Source organism: Chlorocebus sabaeus, chromosome 16 (assembly GCF_047675955.1).
Source record: "Chlorocebus sabaeus isolate Y175 chromosome 16, mChlSab1.0.hap1, whole genome shotgun sequence".
Classification (NCBI taxonomy): Eukaryota; Metazoa; Chordata; class Mammalia; order Primates; family Cercopithecidae; genus Chlorocebus; species Chlorocebus sabaeus.
Window position 1 is genome coordinate 4,567,169 of NC_132919.1, and position 19,350 is coordinate 4,586,518.

At 50.0% G+C, this 19,350-nt stretch overlaps 1 protein-coding gene across 1 annotated transcript in view; it reads right to left on the reverse strand.

Annotated features, from left to right (window-relative positions):
• Nucleotides 1-3,780: 3,780 nt before the first annotated feature.
• PELP1 (proline, glutamate and leucine rich protein 1) overlaps nucleotides 3,781-19,350 on the reverse strand; it is a 31,218-nt gene continuing 15,648 nt past the window's right edge. Inside the window, exons 4-17 of the mRNA XM_008009928.3 lie at nucleotides 15,802-15,951; nucleotides 15,500-15,571; nucleotides 9,108-9,167; nucleotides 8,715-8,865; nucleotides 8,393-8,519; nucleotides 8,154-8,241; nucleotides 7,637-7,725; nucleotides 7,442-7,558; nucleotides 7,181-7,328; nucleotides 6,882-7,041; nucleotides 5,989-6,044; nucleotides 5,616-5,822; nucleotides 4,097-5,533; nucleotides 3,781-3,928 (exon numbers count right to left, since the gene is read on the reverse strand). Of these exons, the coding sequence (XP_008008119.3) occupies nucleotides 3,836-3,928; nucleotides 4,097-5,533; nucleotides 5,616-5,822; nucleotides 5,989-6,044; nucleotides 6,882-7,041; nucleotides 7,181-7,328; nucleotides 7,442-7,558; nucleotides 7,637-7,725; nucleotides 8,154-8,241; nucleotides 8,393-8,519; nucleotides 8,715-8,865; nucleotides 9,108-9,167; nucleotides 15,500-15,571; nucleotides 15,802-15,951 (2,955 nt within the window). The 3' untranslated portion in view covers nucleotides 3,781-3,835. The remainder of the gene's footprint in view (nucleotides 3,929-4,096; nucleotides 5,534-5,615; nucleotides 5,823-5,988; nucleotides 6,045-6,881; nucleotides 7,042-7,180; nucleotides 7,329-7,441; nucleotides 7,559-7,636; nucleotides 7,726-8,153; nucleotides 8,242-8,392; nucleotides 8,520-8,714; nucleotides 8,866-9,107; nucleotides 9,168-15,499; nucleotides 15,572-15,801; nucleotides 15,952-19,350) is intronic.

Below are 19,350 nucleotides of genomic sequence, written 5' to 3' on the forward strand. Positions count from 1 at the left end.
CAGGAGATCGAGACCACCCTGGCTAACCCGGTGAAACCCCGTCTCCACTAAAAAATACAAAAAAAAAACTAGCTGGGCGAGATGGCAGGCGCCTGTAGTCCCAGCTACTCTGGAGGCTGAGGCAGGAGAATGGCATAAACCCAGGAGGCGGAGCTTGCAGTGAACTGAGATCCGGCCACTGCACTCCAGCCTGGGTGACAGAGCCAGACTCCGTCTCAAAAAAAAGAAAAAAGAAAAAAAAACACATCAATTATGTGACATCGATTACCAGCTGAAACCCCTCCAGTGGCTTCCCACCTCACCGAGTAGAAACCATGGGCCCTACCTCACTGCCCCCGCATCCCCCAGCCATCCTCTTTCACCCTATTATTACTCTGACCTCATTCCACTTTCCAACCTCACTGGCCTCCTTGCTTTCCTCGAACACACCGAGAATGCTCCTGCTTCAGGATCTTGGTACTTGCTGTGCCTGGTCCCCAGAACTCCAATAGCTCTCTCTCAACTCTTTAGGGTCTTTAGAGTCTATTCAACATCACCTTCTCAGCAAGAGCTTCTTTGACCACTGTAATTAAAATTGCACAAACACACACACACACAAATGTAGTAACATGGTAGACACAGGTGTTCTAGGTGTAATTCTTTCAGCTTCTCTGACTGTTCAAAAATTTTCATTATAAAATACTGAAACAGGCCTGGCGCAGTGGCTTATGCCTATAATCCCAGCACTTTGGGAGGCCAAGGCGGGTGGATCACAAGGTCAGGAGTTCAAGACCAGCCTGGCCAACATGATGAAACCTTGTTTCTACTAAAAATACAAAAATTACCCAGGCGTAGTGGTGCACGCCCGGCTACTCAGCTATTTGGGAGGCTGACGCAGGAGAATTGCTTGAACCCAGGAGGTGGAGGTTGCAGTGAGCTGAGATGGTGCCAGCCTGGGGCAAGACTCCATCTTGAAAAATAAATTAATTAAAATTAAAATTTAAAAATTCAAAATACTGAAAACCATACACCCACACAAACCTATCCCTTTCCTTGCTTTATTTTCCCACTGTTCTCACCATCAAATATACATCTTACTTGTCTACCCCCACCCCCAAAATTTCTAGAATACAAACCCCACAAGGGCATGGCAGAGATGTCTGCGTTTTGTTCACTGCTCTATCTCCAGCTTTGTAAAACAGTGCCTGTCAATCACTGCCAACATCAAATTCCTGGTTTTACTGTAATAATGGAAGATGTAACCACTGGAGGAAACTGGCTGAAGGACAGCTTGCCATCCTCACCCTCTCAGCAGCATCTCCGCAACCTCCTGTGGAGCTATAGTTACACACACACACACACACACACACGTTTTTTGAGACGAAGTCTCGCTCTGTTGCCCAGGCTGGAGTGCAGTGGCGCGATCTCAGCTCACTGAAATTTCCACCTCCAGGGTTCAAGCAATTCTCCTGTCTCAGCCTCCTGAGTAGCTGGGATTACAGGTGCTTTCCACTACATCCAGCTAATTTTTGTATTTTTTTTCTAAAGTAGAGACGGGGTTTTCACCAGTTTGGTCAGGCTGATCTCGAACTCCTGACCTCAGGTGATCCACCCCCCTCGGCCTCCCCAAGTGCTGGGATTACAGACATGAGCCACCGCGCCCAGCCTGTGTCTACTATATAGTCAGTACATAATAAACATCTGCGGGATGAATAAATCCCCATGACAGTGAAATTGATTTATATTAAGTGATAATTTACTACCATTTGCATCTAAAAATTATATATATTTGTATGTGCATACACTATCTCCAGATGAATATGTAAAAACTGATCATACTGGCTGCTCTGGCAGAAAATCTCAGTGGCTAAAGAGACTTTTCAACAAACCTTTTGTACCTCTTGAATTGTGAACCACGGATGTTTTACCTATTCAGAATACAATTCAAATCAGAAAAAATTTTGTGTTAGCCTCTTCCCCAGAATCGATGTCAACTTTACCGATCTAGTTTCCAGAAATCAGGTTATTTCCCTTTCTGAAAAACCACTATTGCACTTTTCACACTCTACACCCTTGTCCTTGCAGTGATCCTTCAACCTTCCAGGGCCTTCTCCACCTACAAGAAATTCCTCTTGAACTCAGAGGAGGAAAAAAAAAGCTGTAAGACATTTTAGGAATAGGAAAATTTTAATATCACAATTATCACTGGATTACTGTTATTTTTCTTAGGTTTGATAATGGTATCGTGATTATGCAGAAAAACGTCCTTAATCTTGGAAGATAATTTATGTTAAAGAATTTGGGATGGGAAGGGCCACGACGTCTACAACTTACTTTCACATGGTCCCATGAAAACAGAACTGTGTAGAAAGACAGATGTATAGATTAGACAGATATATGGTATAATAGAGATACGTCTACATGTAGACATGCGGTTTATAGGGATAAAAGTTAACATGACTAAATGTTAATTGGCAAATCTAGGCAAAGGTTATCTATTGTACTGTTCTCACTTTTCTGCTTGAAATTTTTCGAAATAACAAGTTGAGGGGTAACTTTTTAAAATCCTACTGAAGTTTCCAAAAATTAGCTCAAATGCCACCTCCTCAAAGGGCTCTTTAAGATAAATGTTGGGAAAAATGACTCCCTCTTCTGCATCGCGAAGGCACTTTACCTATGTTCATGATTCAATTGACTGAGTAAAAAAATCACGGGGCCCCTAGTTCAAGCCCACACATCTTGGTACCCTCTCACAGACACATCTCTCAGTTCATCCTCACACGTCCATCCCAGCAAGGCCTAGAACACGATTACTGCTTAAAGAAAACAGATACTGGGATGGCTGGGTGCAGTGGCTCACACCTGTAATCCCAGCACTTTGGGAGGCCAAGGCAGGTGGATCATGAGCTCAGGAGTTCAAGACCAGCCTGACCAACATGGTGAAACCTCATCTCCACTAAAAATACAAAAAGTAGCCGGGCGGTGGTGGGCGCCTGTAATCCCAGCTACTTATTAGAAGGCTGAAGCAGAGAATTGCTTGAACCCAGGAGGCGGAGGTTGCAGCGAGCCGATATCACGCCACCGCACTCCAGCCTGGGCACCAGAGCAAGAGTCTATCTCAAAAAAAGAAAAAAGATAACACACTGGGTGGGGAATGTCCACACCTCAAGAGTGAGCAGGAAGGCCTGGGGTGAGCTTATCAAACTCCTGCCAGGCAGTTGTGGGGGAAACCGTCAAGAGGACCAGACCCAAAACAGCTCATTCCCAACATACCCACTACAGACATCCTTTTATCTTGGAGTAAGGTCCAAATTTCCCAGAATTCAATGACTGAACTGCTCCACACCTTTTCCTAATTTTCTAAACTTCCATAGGCTGAGCAATCACTCAGCCTGCCCTTTCAGACCAAGGGGCCGTATGTGTTTGAGCACACACACGTGTGGGCATGTGTGTGTTGGCACAGGTCCACTCACTAGGAGACTTAATCCCATACATTCTCCATACGTTTCCCACCCCGAATACAAACACGAAAGCAGGGCTGTGTCTCTATAACTCCTCATTCTCAACCCTACACACAATTTCGCACGTTTAGCATCCAGCCAGAAACCTACAATTCTGACACCATTGTGCTGAGTGACGGGACAGTCCATTACCCCCGTATGTCAATGGTTCCTCTCTGGATCGTCGACAAGAGGACAGCTATGGAGACATCTGGGGAATACTATGGATACCCTGAAAAGCCCAGCAGACACCTGAGCTTCTGGCTGGGGACTCAGGTGTGGCAAAAGGCAGAAGCAGCAGTCGCTATCTAAGGACATCACTTTATTGGAAACAAAGAGTGGGGTGCAGAAGATGGCTAGGAGTCAGGCTCTGTGGGAGGCGGTGGCTTCTCATCATCAGGGGGACAATCGATGAAGTCGGCCAGCATGGCAGCTGTGTCATCCTGCTCCTTTTAGGCACAAAGACACAAGATTCAGAATAGTCATACACACATACACACACACACAGAAGAAGAGTTCAGGCTGGGCAAACGTCTCCTAAGATAAGCGGCTGCCACCCACTCTCCCGGCAGCCCCACCTTCTCACCCAAGGAGCCTTCCCTGCCTGGCCCTCTCACCTTTTCCTGTAGAGTTTCAGCCTCTGTCTCTGTCTCCATCTCTTCCTCTGCAGGTGTCTCTGGTGGGGGCTGTACCCTGTCACCCCCATCCTCAGTTCCCTCTTCCAGCAGGGTTGGGGGAGCAGAGGGCTCTTCTTCAACAAGCTCCTGGGGAGGGGGGCCTGCCGAGGGGCTCCCCTCTTCCCTCTCCACCTCTCCCTGGGAGGGGAGCACTTCAGGGGCCAGGGTGGGAGCTGTGTCAGCCCCATGCTCCTCCTCTGCCCCTGGCTCCTCCACTTCCAGCAGCAGCCCGGGTTCTGGTTCTGGCTCAGGCTGCACCTTTGGGGGAGACTCAGGGGGAGGCAGAGCTGGAGGCAGGGTTGGGGGCGGAGGTCCACCTTCTTCTACCTCCCCTCCTGCTGCGCCAAACTCCAGCTCTTCCACCTCTTCCAATTCTTCTTCCTCCTCCTCATCCTCCTCCTCTTCTTCTTCCTCTAACTCACCTTCTTCTTCCTCAAACTCTTCTTCAAACTCTTCTTCTTCCTCTTCTTCCTCTTCAAAATATTCCTCTTCATCCTCTTCCTCTTCCTCAAAGTCTTCTTCCTCTTCCTCTTCTTCCTCTTCTTCTTCTTCCTCTTCTTCCTCTTCCTCCTCCTCTTCATCACTGCTGTTGATATTAATAACCGTCAAATCCTCTTCCAGGGCTGGGGGTCCTCCCCCACCAGGAGTCCCTTCAGGGACCAACTGGGGTGGAGGGAGCGTCACAGGACCAGGAACAGGTGGGGGCGGAGGTGGGGGTGGCGGGAGAGGCCCTGGGGCTGCAGGAAGTTCTTCAGGCTCCTCCTTGGCTGGCACAGGAGGGGAGGCTGTTGGTGGCCCAGTGGGGGCTATAGGGGGTGGTGTGGCACCTGAGGGTGGTGGGGGTGGCAGGGGGGGAAGCCCCTCGGGCACGATCACCACGCTGTCATCAGAGTCACTTTCCAAGGAGATCTCCACATCAGATGCCTCCTCCTTATCATAGTGGACAAAGGCTGGTCTGGGCACTCTCCCCCCAAAAGTTTCATCTGGGGGTATAGCAGGTGGGGGAGTCCCACTAGGGGCAAGGATGGGGTCCTCATTTGAGCCTGCCCGGTGGTTCTCGGGGCCAGGAAGAAGCCGGGGAGGGACAGACACTAGGCCTGAGACAGAAAGGCCTAGGTGGTTGGCTGTGGTGGGAGGTCCAGGGCGTGCCGAGGGCACAGGGCCTGCTGAAGGCATGGGTCCTGCTGAGGGCATGGGCCCTGCTGAGGGCATGGGGCCCGGAGGATGGAAGGGTGGGGCCCTGAAGGGCGATGGGGCCTCAGGAGGGGGAACTGGAGCAGGTGTGGGGCAGGTGGGGCCCATGGGCTGCAGGGGAGGAACCCGGGGGTGGGTCAGAGCAGCACAGGTCACCAGTGCTTCTGCGCAGAAAGAGGAGACCTGAGGAAAGAAGAAGGGCAAGTGTGAGCACCAGGAAACAAGAGGCTCCAGGAACCAAAGAGGTTTGGCCCATCACAGTTACCTCAAGGCTATCTTCTCGCTGGCCGAGGGAGAAGGCTTGCAGGGCACAGGCAAGAGGAGGTGGGCAGCGAGGAGAAGGGGCCAGCAGCAGTGCCAGCAGCAGGCAGTAGAGTTCACGACGGCAGCGGGAGCTTGTGTACGGGGAGCTGCCTAGGACCTCACCCTGCTGGACACCCATGACCAGGGGGAGGACCAGATCATGCAGTCTCTGAAAAGGACAGAGCACACCTGGAAACATCCCCAAGACCACCCAACCCTTCTCCAGAGCCTACTCCCAGGTCTGAATGGACCCACCTCTGGGCCACACCCCCCAGTGTGTACAGAGCAGGGGCCCCTTCCCCCATCTCCTCGTTAGTGGACGAGGCTCCACTAACCCTGTGAGTCTCCTCCTTGATGAGAGGTCCACACATGAGGATGGTCCGGCTGAGGCCTGGGGAAGAAGAATGGTGTGTAAAGAGTAGGTTCCCAATAGGACTGACAGCAAGGGCTTCTGAAGCACATAGCCCAACGTGGGCATCAACTCTGCCACTGCCTATCTTGGCCAAGTCATTCAACTTCTCAACTAGAAAATGGGGATCATAAAAGTACCTCTACAGTATAGGGCCACTGACAGTATTTAATTGAGACCATGTAAGTAAAAAATTATAAATTTTATAATTTTCCATTTATATATTTGGGGACAATCAGTTCTCCTCTTCCCATGGGATGAGGTGGCAGGCAGTGAAATATATGGGACTCAGAGGAAAGTCATCCATTAACTGCACAGTATCCAACTAGTAACTCTGTAGACAGGTCAGTGGTTACGGTGAGAGCAGGGAGCTCCTCCAGGCAGCCTACCCTAGGGATAATGTCGACTTCACAGGGAGGAGGCTTCCCCACGTGCTAGAACTCTGCCTGACAGAAAGTGGATACGCCAAGGATGTGCTGAACGCAGGAGGAAGCAGAGGCCTTCGAGGGGCAGTGGCAGCTACCAGAGTCCCCGGTCTAACTGCAGGACCCGAGGCCACCTGCAGCCCTGGCAACAGGGTGGCTGCTTGGGCGCCTCCTCCTGGCCTCTCTGCAGGCTTCTGCCGGGCTCTGCATTTTACAGGCACCTTCCCCTTCACCCGCTGTTTGGGCGATCACTTATCACAGTGGACAAAGGTTGGTCTGGGCACTCTTCCCCAAAAAGTTTCATCTAGGGGTATAGTAGGTGGGGGAGTCCCACTAGGGGCAAGGATGGGGTCCCATTTGAGCCCCAGTGGTCCAGGGCACAGACCTCACCCACCTCTGAGTGCAGCCGCACACACATCACTGTTGGCATTGCTATCCCCTTTCCGGTGGCTTGGCGGGGCCATAGCTTCCCCCACATCCAGCTTTAGCTTCTTGGGGGCGCTGGGCTTCCCAGTCTGCAAACTCCCATCAGGGCTCCCCCGCGGGCTACGCAGCTGGTGGCAGAGGAAACATAAATCACATCCACAGGCAAACAAGAAGGCAGGACAGCCACAGTGGACAGTGTTTGCTGAGCAGGCACACTTGGTCAAAGGGCACAGGATGAGTCCTGAGATGGAGCTGAGGCCTCCTCACCTTAAGGGCATCAGCTGGTGGTGAGATGTCACTGAGCAGGTGGGTGAGCAGGGCCTCTCCAGAGGCTCCTCCCTGAAGCATTCCCGCCGAGGCCCCACAAACCTGCACCCACAGTTCTAACACCGCATACACCTTGGTCCGAACCGTGCTGTGCCGTGAGCAAAGAGGACAGATATGAATGGAGTGTCAACATGCCAGAAGCCCCAGCCCACCTGCACCCCTCATCCCCCTCTCGTCTTTATTCCCTTCCTGGATGGTCACCTGTAAGGCCTCTCCTGGCCGGGAGAGAGGGAATCTCTACCGATGCTCCAGGAATTGAGGACCTGGGGAAGCAGGCGGCTGATCAGGATCCCAAAGCGCAAGAGCCGGCTTCCACACCTGGGGCAGAGAAGGAACAGTGACCCTTGTTTCTGGCACGCCCCATCCCTTCACCACAGCCAGCCCAATCCCACTCACGCGAGGATGAGTGCAGACAGCAGGTCCAAGGCCTCAAGGTGGATAGAGGGCAGCAGCAGCAGCCGCAGGGGACCATCTCCATGCAAGCTCTGGAGAAAAAAGTGGTAAAGACAGAGTAGGGGAAGAAAGTGAGAGCCAGAGAGAGACAGAAACAGGGACAGACTATTTACATATGTACACATAGGTAAGAAACCTACCCCCAATCTCAACTCTCCCAACAAAATCAAAACCCTATCCTCTAAAATAGACCCTGGATGGAAGGTAAGAAGGATGGCTGGGCCTCTCAGCAATGACTCAGCTGATCCCCAAATTCACCCTCCCCCAAGGAAGCATTTGCTACACTCCGACAGTGTGCACCTGTGTCGGGACACACAGAGTAACAGTATTTGGACAAAAGTAGGAAGCCGTCTGGGACAATCCAGGATGACACCGTTTGGGGAGACTCAGGTCCCCAGTACTTTCCTGGTTGCCTGGTGTCCTGAGCAAGGGCTGTGAAGAGATGACAAATCCCACTTACAATATTCTTGCTACTGACGCTGAGGGTCCGGCAGATGAAATCCAGTATTTCCTGCACAGGGACGGACACGGGAGCTCCAAACTCAGAGCTAAAGAGAATCAGAGCAGGGAGACCCTCAGAGCAGGCTCCCTGGTATAACTCCGACACCCACCTTCATCTCCTTTCTCATGATGAAGGTGACACTCTCTCATCAACCCCTCCTGCTCCATGCCTCCGCTCCCTCCAACACCCCCACACACCTGAGCATGAGCCCTAGGCAGCGGGCCAGTCCCGAAAACCTCTGCCGAAGCCGGAGAAGCACATGGGCATCACCATCTTCTGAGGACAGCAGCATCTCCACCCCAGGGCCTTCGTTCTGCACAGGAGCTGGGCAGAAGCACAACTACCCTGTACACTGTCTTTCTTCCATCCCCTCCTCTGTCATTTCTGGTGGACGACCTGCCTGTATTCTAACCCATTTTCCCCAAAAACCAACTGCCCCCTGTCTCTGGGCTCCCCTCCCGTGCCTTCCTGCCACACTTCCTCAGCATCGTTCCACTAACTAGCAGCCCTGGTCCCTACCGGTCTCTGCTCCTTCATACAGGGCCCCCAGCAGGGTGTGCAGTGAGGCCAGCAGACTGTGTAGCTCCTGCTCCCAGCTCTCAGTGTGCTTCAGACCTTGGGAAAAGCCAGCCCCTAACGAGGGCAGCCGGGAGTAACACTCACAGGCCAACTGCGGGACAAAGGACAGAAACCTGGTCAGATGGGGATCCAGCCCAGCCACAGAACCCCCAGCCCCACTAATGCCCAAAAGAGATGGAGATCAGAGAGCTCTGAGGGAAACCTGAGATGGGACAATGAGGCCAAAGGACCCAGATGGGCACATGAAGGCAGGACAGAAAAGCTGAGGAGGAACAGCAAAAGACACTCCAGACTCAGATCCCCGGGCTCTCCCTCTCCCTCCCTGCCCTTTACCTGTTGGAGCTGAGGGCTCAAGGCATCCACCCTAGACAGAAAAAATGAGGCCAGCTTGCCCTGGATGTGGAGGGAAAAAGGAAGAGGCCGGTGAGCCAGCTCTGAGAGCCAGAGATGTACACCCCATCCCAGCAGCAGACTCTAAGCCCAGGTCTTGTTTTTCCTGTAGACACAAGAAGCAAAGCCCTCTATGGGGCATCAACACCGGGCACGGACATGCTTTCATGGTAGAAAGACTCCCCAACGCCAGCTCTGGTCCTCGGCTTCCTGCCTGGGGGGAAAGGGGTCTGGCCCTGTCCCACAGATAGCTGGGCTTCCTCCTTGACAGTTTATGCAAAATTTTTCCCTCAAGTCAAAAGGACCTAGTACTAAAAAACAATCTCCACACTCCAACTCTCTACCAGCTCACACACAAAAATGAGGGTCCAAGCCGGAAGTAGACTTGGACACTAACCAGAGGTATGAGGGCAAGACAAGGTCAAAAAAGAAGGCTGGCTGCTAGAGCAGAAGTAAGGCAGCAAGTCTCGGGGTAGCAATCTGTCATTCAGCACTTTCTCTGTGTGCTGTGTGAAGGTGCTAGGGCAGGAATGTTTAACCTGAGAACCACAATTTAGTTGGGTATACAATCAAAGGGGCCTGTGAACATGGGTGGGGAAAAAAATTACTCCCACTAACCTATTTGTAAAATGTAGTGTTTTCTTTTCTTTTTTCTTTTTTTTTTTTTTTTTTTTTGAGACGGAGTCTTGCTCTGTCGCCCAGGCTGGAGTGCAGTGGCGCGATCTCGGCTCACTGCAAGCTCCGCCTCCCGGGTTCACGCCATTCTCCTGCCTCAGTGGCTAGTTTTTTGTATTTTTAGTAGAGACGGGGTTTCACCATGTTAGCCAGGATGGTCTCGATCTCCTGACCTCGTGATCCGCCCGTCTTGGCCTCCCAAAGTGCTGGGATTACAGGCTTGAGCCACCGTGCCCGGCCATGTTTTCTTTACTTATAAATGCAGACAAATAGCCACAGTAGTATCAGCAATACCTGTGACTGTCACTAATAGAACCATTTTCATGTCACATTATAATTGTAACACATCCTGAAATATCATTCACATGAATCACTAATTTGCAATTATAGTCGATGTAAGACCAGCTTCTAGATCTTATTACTTAACATGTCAATAAAAAAGCACAGGCTGGGTGCAGTAGCTCACACCTGTAATCCAGGCACTTTGGGAGACCAAGGCAGGCGGATCACTGGAGCCAAGGAGTTTGAGACCAGTCTGGGCAACATGGAGAAACCCTATCTCTACTAAAAATACAAAAACTTAGCTGGGTGTGGTGGCGTATGCCTGTAGTTCCAGTTACTCGGGAGGCTGAGGTGGGAGGACCGCCCAAGCCCAGAACCAAGATCACAAGCCAGTCAGTGTACTCCAGCCTGGGTGACGAGAGTGAGACCCTGTCTCAAAAAGAAAAAAAAAAGGCCGGGCGTGGTGGCTCATACCTGAAATCCTGGCACTTTGGGAGGCTGAGGTGGGTAGATCATGAGGTCAGGAGTTCAAGACCAGCCTGGCCAACATGGTGAAACCCCGTCTCTACTAAAAATACAAAAATTAGTTGGGCACAGTGGCAGGCACCTGTAATCCCAGCTACTCGGGAGGCAGGAGAATTGCTTGAACCCAGGAGGCAGAAGGTGCAGTGAGCCGAGATCACGCCACTGCACTCCGGCCTGGGTGACAGAGCAAGACTCCTTCTCGGGAAAAAAAAAGAAAAAGAATTAGTAAGGACAACAAGACAAGCATATGGAAAAACAAGAATCTGGAGCCAACACTGGCAACATAGACGGAAGGGGAAAGAGCAGGCTCACGCTTTCCCCGAGACATCCTGGTGGCGCACACCTGTAGTCCTAGCTACTCGGGAGACTGACGCAGGAGGATCACTTGAGCCCAGGAGTTCAAGGTTACAGTGAGCTACAATCTTAACACTGCACTCCTGGGTCACAGAGCGAGACCCTATCTCCAAAAAAGGCTCAAAAAGCTGGGCTGAGGCCAACAGAAGTCTGCTTATGTGACTGCAATAAAGCAATGTATGGTGAAGTGACATGGCTCTAACCACAGGTCTACCCTGGCTGACCCACAAAGCAAACCAAAGTGATGGCTCCCTTGGAACAGTTCACCCAAAACGCACACACCCAGAGCACGTCCTGGGGCTCTCTCAAGAGTGGCTTAGTCTCTTCCCACCCATTCCAAGGAATCAAGCCGAAGGAAATGAGTTCAAGTCTCTGCAGGAATTGACCTCATGGACTCAGAATGCTTGATTCACATTACTTGGGAGGAGTAACCCTGAGCTTGGAGTCTGCAATTACCCTGAGAGTATCTCGGGAATGTAACAGAAAACACACAGACACTTCAAAACGGCAATTACCAGTTTCCCTAAGTACTAGTCTGCTAGATTGTCCAAGTGCAAACGGCCCCTGCAGCCTCTGCATAACAGATTCTTTTTTTTTTTTTTTTTTTTTGAGGCGGAGTCTTGCTCTGTCACCCAGGCTGGAGTGCAGTGGCACTATCTCGGCTCACTGCAAGCTCCGCCTCCTGGGTTCACGCCATTCTCCTGCCTCAGCCTCCCGAGTAGCTGGGACTACAGGCGCCTGCCACCACGCCCGGCTAATTTTTTTTGTATTTTTAGTAGAGATGGGGTTTCACCGTGTTAGCCAGGATGGTCTCGATCTCCTGACCTCGTGATCCACCCATCTCGGCCTCCCAAAGTGCTGGGATTACAGGCTTGAGCCACCGCGCCCGGCCACAGATTCTTATCTGAAGTGCTGGCAACCGACAAAGCCAAAATCCTCCACACCCTCAACAGAGGGAAGTTCTCCAGATGATTTTTTTTTTTTTGAGACAGGGTTTCACTCTGTCACCCAGGCTAGAGTGCGGTGCCACGGCTCACTGTTTTGTTTTTTGTTTTTTTTTTTGGGACAGGGTCTCACTCGGTTACCCAGGCTACAGTGCAGTGCCACGATCTCGGCTCACTGCAACCTCCGCCTCCCAGCTTCAGGGGATCTCCTGCCTCAAAGCTCTGAGTAGCTGGAACCACAGGCGTGCACCACCAAACCCAGCTAATTGTTTTGTATTTTTGGTAGAGGTAGGGTTTCACCATGTAGGCCAAGCTGGTCTCAAACTCCTGGCAGATGACACTTGATTCTTAGGAAAATAAAGGTACGTACTCCCTGCAAGGACACAGGAACATTTGTTTATTTGGAAAGGGTACTCAAAATGCAGGCCTTAAGTTCAATGGTCTGACGAAAGGTTGTGAATTATAGATAAATTCTCCTGACTACTCACACTGAAACTAAAAAAGCAACAGCAGAAGAACACTTAGCATTCTAGTCTCCTTAACTCTTACTATTCACACTTCTACCCGGTAAGTAACATTCAATTTCCCCTTTCATGGGGGGATGCAGATAGATAAAGGTAATACCGAACAAAGCTGAATCAAAATAGACTTTTGCAGTAAAACCAAACCTTTGTTCAGGGACAAACTGTGGGCCTGTGTCATTTGAGAGGTTAACTTACAGAACATTTGACAAGATAACCAATTTTTACTAAACCTAGTAAAACCTCAGTAAATAACCTCTGCTAAACTTTAACAAAATCGATGTCACTCCAAATACCTTCTTGACAAAAAGTCCCGCCCTGCCTACCCAAAGAGTCTATGAGCTGTGATGAGTGGCATTCACATGAAAACAAGGAACCAGCAAGGACACAACCCCATGCTCACTCAGAACTAGCATCTGCTCAGGCACTTTTCAGATACTGCGCGTAACCAGTTACTAAAGCCACAGCAGGTACCACTCCCTGATCACAGCGCTCAGGCCGGTGGAACTCTGACTCACAGTCCTTCCCAGGCCAGCAAGCTACACAGCCACTAACAATTGATTAGAGCTGCTATCTGCCCCAGTTTTACAATGACCAGATAATACAACCTTTGCTTACGTCACTTAAGTCCCTCTCAGCTGGTTTCCTCCTCTGTAAAATGCAATGATACCAATTCCACAGAATAATTACAATGATAAAATGAGACAACACATCTTAGACACTCAGGAGAGCGAATGGCAGTGGGCACCCACTAGACCAGTTCCCTTTCCCTCCAAGAGCTTACTTTCTTGCTTTGGTCACAGAACCACATTAATCTCACTTTCTTTTTTTTTCTTTTTGGAGACAGAGTCTCGCTCTGTCACCCAGGCTGGAGTACAGTGGCACGATTTCGGCTCACTGCAACCTCCGCCTCCTGGGTCCAAGTAATTCTCCTGCCTCAGCCTCCTGAGCAGCTGGGACTACCGGCACACACCGCCACGCCCAGCTAATTTTTTGTATTTTAGTAGAGGCGAGGTTTCACTGTGTTGCCCAGGCTGGTCTCGAACTCCTGAGCTCATGCAATCCACCTGCCTTGGCCTCCCAAAGTGGTGGGATTACAGGCGTGAGCCACCACGCCCAGCCTCATAACCTCACTTTCAAGACAACCTGAATAGCAAACTCCCCCTTGACTAACAATACTAACTAACAGCCAATACAGTTAACTCCACCAGTTAAACAAAAAAATTACTAATTTGCCACAAATTCCAGCTCTCTAGAGATTTGTGCTTCCATCTTAGTAAGCAGGTGTCCAATCGTTTATCAAACCAATGGTGAATACAACAAAATAAGAGAGAACATTTAATCTACAGGGAACACCTACTTGTTCTTAGGTACAGCTGGCATCCAATTATACTGCAAACAACAAATGTGCCAATTACAAATGGCCCTTTAACTGTGACTGCTTCGGTAGAATCTGTAATCCATTCATGTATGTTATTGCATCTCCTTAAAAACAAAACTGTAATTCCTCTCCTGACCTCCTCCATCATCTGACCCACACAGACCCTGTTTGTACAGTTACCTTGTATGCGTCATGACAACTGGCAGGAAGGGGTCAGGAAGTGACAGAGGGAGTTTAAACAGGAATATATGCAGAAAGAAGTGTTGGGGCAATTGTCCTAGGGAAGTGATGGGTCAGGAAGCATTCCCAGAGAAAATTACAAGATCTTCAAAAATAAAGTAAAGGCTGGGTGCGCAGGTGGCTCATGCCTATAATCCCAACACTTTGGGAGGCTAAGGCAGGAGGATCACATGGGGCCAGGAGTTCAAGACCAGCCTGGTCAACATGGTGATACCTTGTCTCTACTAAAAACACAAAAATTAGCTGGGCGTGGTGGCATACGTCGGTAAGCCCAGCTACTCGCATACGTCTGTAATCCCAGCTACTCAGAGGCTAAGGCACGAAAATCACTTGGAACCCGGGAGGTGGAACTTGCAGTAAGCCGAGATCACGCCACTTTACTCCAGTCTGGGCGACAGAGACTCTCTCTCAAAATAAAAATAAAATGGCCGGGCGCAGTAGCTAATGCCTGTAATCCCAGCACTTTGGGAAGCCAAGGCAGGCGGATCACGAGGTCAAGAGATCGAGACCATCCTGGCCAACATGGTGAAACCCTGTCTATACTAAAAATACAAAAATTAGCTGGGCTTGGTGGTATGCACCTGTAGTCCCAGCTACTGGGGAGGCCGAGGCAGGAGAATTGCTTGAACCCAGGAGGAGGAGGTTGCAGTGAGCCAAAATCACGCCACTGCACTCCAGCCCGGCAACAGAGTGAGACTCCGTCTCAAAAAAAAAAAAATAAAGTAAGATATGATGTGAAGGTTAAAAACTAAAAAAAGATTTTAAAAAAGGAATAAAGTAAGATAGAAAGGGGGCCAGGCACACTGGCTCACACCTATAATCCCAGCACTTTGGGAAGCTGAGGGAGGAGGATCACTTGAGGTCAGGAGTTCAAGACCAGCCTGGGTAACATAGCGAGACCTCCTACAAAAAATTTAATAATTAGCTGGGTGTGGTGGCACACGCCTTAGTCCCAGCTACTTGGGAGGCTGAGGTGGGAGAATTGCTTGAGCCCAGGAGGTCAAGGCTACAGTGAGCCAAGTGTGTGCCACTGCACCCCAGCCTGGGCAACAGAGTAAGACCTTGTCTCAAAAAAAAGACAGGATGGTAGAAAAGTGGGCAGGGCATTTTAAGAGATACAGAAAAGGCAAGGTAGAAAAAGGAAGGAGCCCATGGTTCAGAGTCTGGCTTAGGCATTAAGCAGATACAGGTTCCAATGCCTGCTGATCTTAGGCAAGGTTCTCGATTCCAATTTCTCTGGAAGAATGAGGATTCAGTGAGATGAGTGCTACAATGTGGTAGAAGTGTAGCTGTGGAGATTGGTCACTTTAAAGGATAATCAGAAGATAGGTGCTGAGGAATCTCAGGACAGGAATCTGAGGTAAGAGCTCTCAAGGCTTACACTGGTGGGGAGAGGAGTGCATAAATACTTACTTTGAGAGAACCACAAGCCCGAGGGAAATAGGTCATACAAGCCTTCATTCCTTCCAATGCTGACTGCTCACACTATAGGAAAAACAAAGTGAGAAATGAGAGGCCGAGAGCACCATATCACCATATTCCATCTCCCCCAGCACCCGGCAAGGGCCCTTCTCCAGAAATCACTTTTTCTCAGCCCCTCCCTCTTCTCACTTCTTCAATCCTATTCCCCAGTAATTTCCATCAACAAATTGAACAGTGTGAGAAGGTGAGGACTGTGGGGGGGACATAGGGAAGGGCCCGGGGAGACATCTCACCTCTGGCCTGAGGCCCAGCAGGGAGGTGAGAAGGCCAGGGAGGTGGTTCATGGAGATATCCCGGAACAGTGCAGGCAGCTGGGCTGCATATCGGAGGAGGTCCCTCAGGACAGCCACGGCCAGCTCCATTGTGGCAGGCGGGTCCTGGGTCTAAAGAAAAAATAGTGTCTTGTGCTTCCAGCCTCACCTCGACTGTCACCAAAGAGCAGCAGGAGGCACTGCAATACAAGCATTCTGAGAAACACCACAGTTAATGTCAGTATGACCTTCCAAGCCACTACCTGGCGGAAAAGAGGGCATGGAGGCATGGAGTATCCAAGAGTAACATCTCTGTCTACAGAAAGGACATGCGTTTACGTTTTACTATTAAGGGTTCTAGGGGTATCTGGGGTCCTAGGAATTTGTGTGGGGAAAAAAAGAGTAACAAAGCCATACCTTAAAGACCTGATTAACTGAGTTTTCTTTTCTTTTTTTTTTTTTGAGACAGAGTCTCAGTCAGGCTGGAGTGCAGTGGCGCGATCTCGGCTCACTGCAAGCTCTGCCTCCCGGGTTCACACCATTCTCCTGCCTCAGCCTCCCGGGTAGCTGGGACTACAGGTGCCCACCACCACACCAGGCTAATTTTTTATATTTTTAGTAGAGATGGGGTTTCTTCGTGTTAGCCAGGATGGTCTCAATCTCCTGACCTCGTGATCCGCCCGTCTCGGCCTCCCAAAGTGCTGGGATTACAGGTGTGGGCCACCGCGCCTGGCCGAGTTTTCTTTTCTTTTTGAGACAGGGTCTTGCTCTGTACCCCAGGATGGAACGCACTGAGGTAATCTCAGCTCACTGCAACCTCTGACTCCCGGGTTCAAGCGATTCTCATGCCTCAGCCTCCTGAGTAGCTGGGATTACACGCATGGACCATCATGCCTGGCATATTTTTGTATTTTTAGTAGAGACAGAGTTTTGCCACATTGGCCAGGCTGGTCTTGAACTCTGGGAGTCATGTGATCCGCCCACCTCAGACTCCCAAAGTGCTAGGATTATAGGCGTGAGCCACGGTGCCCAGCCCCCCCCCCCCTTTCTTTTTTTCTCTTTGAGACAAAGTCTCACTCTGTCACCCAGGCTAGAATGCAGAGGCGCAATCTCGGCTCACCGCAGCCCTAGAAGAATTTTCCAATGATCTCATACTAATGTTCCCTGCTAGAAAGGGAGAAGAGCACTTTTCAGACTGAAAACTAAGCCTCAGTCATAACAAAACTGCCCCATCTCTTTGAGGTTGCTACTAGCTGGCTCAAACCCACCCTGGAACTCATGGAGAAAAAAAGTTTGAATTTAAAAGGACTTCCTTAGAAAATTAGTATGTATCTAAGGAAAAAGCATCCAGCACATATCTCCTGCTAGACGAGAGGAGGCTATGTGTCAAAAAAAAGAGAATACTTATGAAGCAAAAACAGGCAGGCCTACCAACGACACACAGGCCCTCATCACTGCCCAGTAATCCTACCGCATTTCTCTCTGGTTAACTCTGCTACTTAAGTTTTCTCCTCCAACTTCCAACTCGCTACTTCTCCCACCACTGTCACCTGCTTAACCTTGCTCATAACTTCACAGAAAAAACCGAGGCCCAGAGATAATTACAAAGAACTATAAAAACAGCAATTACTTTTGCACCAACCTAATAAAACAGCCTTCACTTCCCACTCCCAAACCTCGAAATTTCATCTTCACACTATCCACTCTCTCCTGCCCTCTTCCTACCCAAAGACAGTCCCTCCACTGTGCTTTCAATACGGTCCCCTCCCTTCCTCTCAGAACCTTACACTTTCACTGGCTTTATCTCCCTTGAATTTCTAACCAGTACCAATAACACGGACTCTTCCCACTGACATTTATACAGCTCAAGTCTCTCCCATCTTAAAAAGGCTTGTCTTTTTCATTTTATTTACTGATTGATTGATTTTGAGATGGAGTTTCCCTCTGTAGCCCAGGCTGGAGTGCAGTGGCATGATCTCGGCTCACTGCAACCTCCGCCTCCCAGGTCCTGGTTCAAGCAATTCTCCTGCCTCAGCCTCCCTAGTAGCTGGGATTACAGGCACACGCCACCATGCCCGGTTAATTTTTATATTTTTAGTAGAGATGGGGTTTCACCATGTTAGCCAGGCTGGTCTTGAACTCCTGACCTCATTATCTGCCTGCCTCAGCCTCCCAAAGTGCTGGGATCACAGGCATGAGCCACCGAAAAAGTCTTTTCTTGAGCCCATACTTCACTTGCCAAATCCCAGTAATCACCCCATTTCTCTCCCTCATCATCCATTAGAGCCCAGCATCTTGAAAGGATTTCCCATCTTCCCTCCTTCCGTTTCCCTTCTCCCATTTGCTTCTCATCCCGAGCCAGTCTGGCTTCAGCATCCACTGCTCCAGCAGAACCACTCTCACTATGGTCTTACCACCCATGCTGCTAACCTAATCAACAATTCTCAGTCTGCATCTTGTCCCACCTCAGGAGGCACGTACAGAAATAACTCCTCCCTCATCCCTCAAGGGGTCTTCACTTGGCCCCCTCCAGCCCGCAATCCTGGTTATCTTCTTCTTGCTGTTGGCCCGTCTCAGTCTCCTTCGTAAGTTCATCTTCCTCTACCTGACCATTCAGTGTGATGTGCCTTAAAATCCAGTCCATAAAAGGGCTTATTTTGATAATCTCATCCTCAGTTTCAACTGCCATCTAAACACTGAAGACTCTTCCCTCTAGTAAAAGATGCCAGGCCAGGCACGGTGGCTCACACCTATAATCCCACACTTTGGGAGGCCAAGGTGGGAGGACTGCTTGAGCCCAGGAGTTTGAGACCAGCCTGGACAACACAGCAGGACCCCATCTGTATAAAAACATTTTTTTAACTACTAGTGGGTGGCGGTGTACGCCTGTAGTCTCCACAATTGGTGGGGGCGGTGGGGGGTACTGATGTGAGCACGAAATGTCAAGGCTGCAGTGAGCCATAATCACAACACTATATTCCAGCCTGGGTGACAAAATGAAACCATGTCTTAAAGAAAAAAAAAAAAAAAGAACAAAAAAGGGCTGGGATTGGTGGCTCCTGTAATCCCAGCACTTTGGGAGGCCAAGGTGGGCGGATCACCTGAGGCCAGGAGTTCAAGACCAGCCTGGCTAACATGGTGAAACCCCGTCTCTACTAAAAATACAAAAATTAGCCAGGTATGGTGATGGGCGCCTGTAATCCAGCTATTCAGGAGACTGAGACAGGAAAATCGCTTGAACCTGGGAGGCGGAGGTTGCAGTGAGCCAAAACTGGGCCACTGCTCTCCAGCCTGGGCCGCACAGCTAGACTCCATCTCAAAAAAAAAAAAAAAAAAAAAAAAAAAAGCCAACTAAAGTCTCCACCCACTGAACCATCGGGGCTACACTGAGATGCCTGGCCACTTCCACTGATACCAGATCAAGGGGATAGTTACTAATGGTGCTTCTACTGAATGCTCAAGGCCACAGCCACGGTATCTTCTTCCCATACCTCCAAATCTGTCTTCCAATGTTCAGGAATCCAGGAGTCA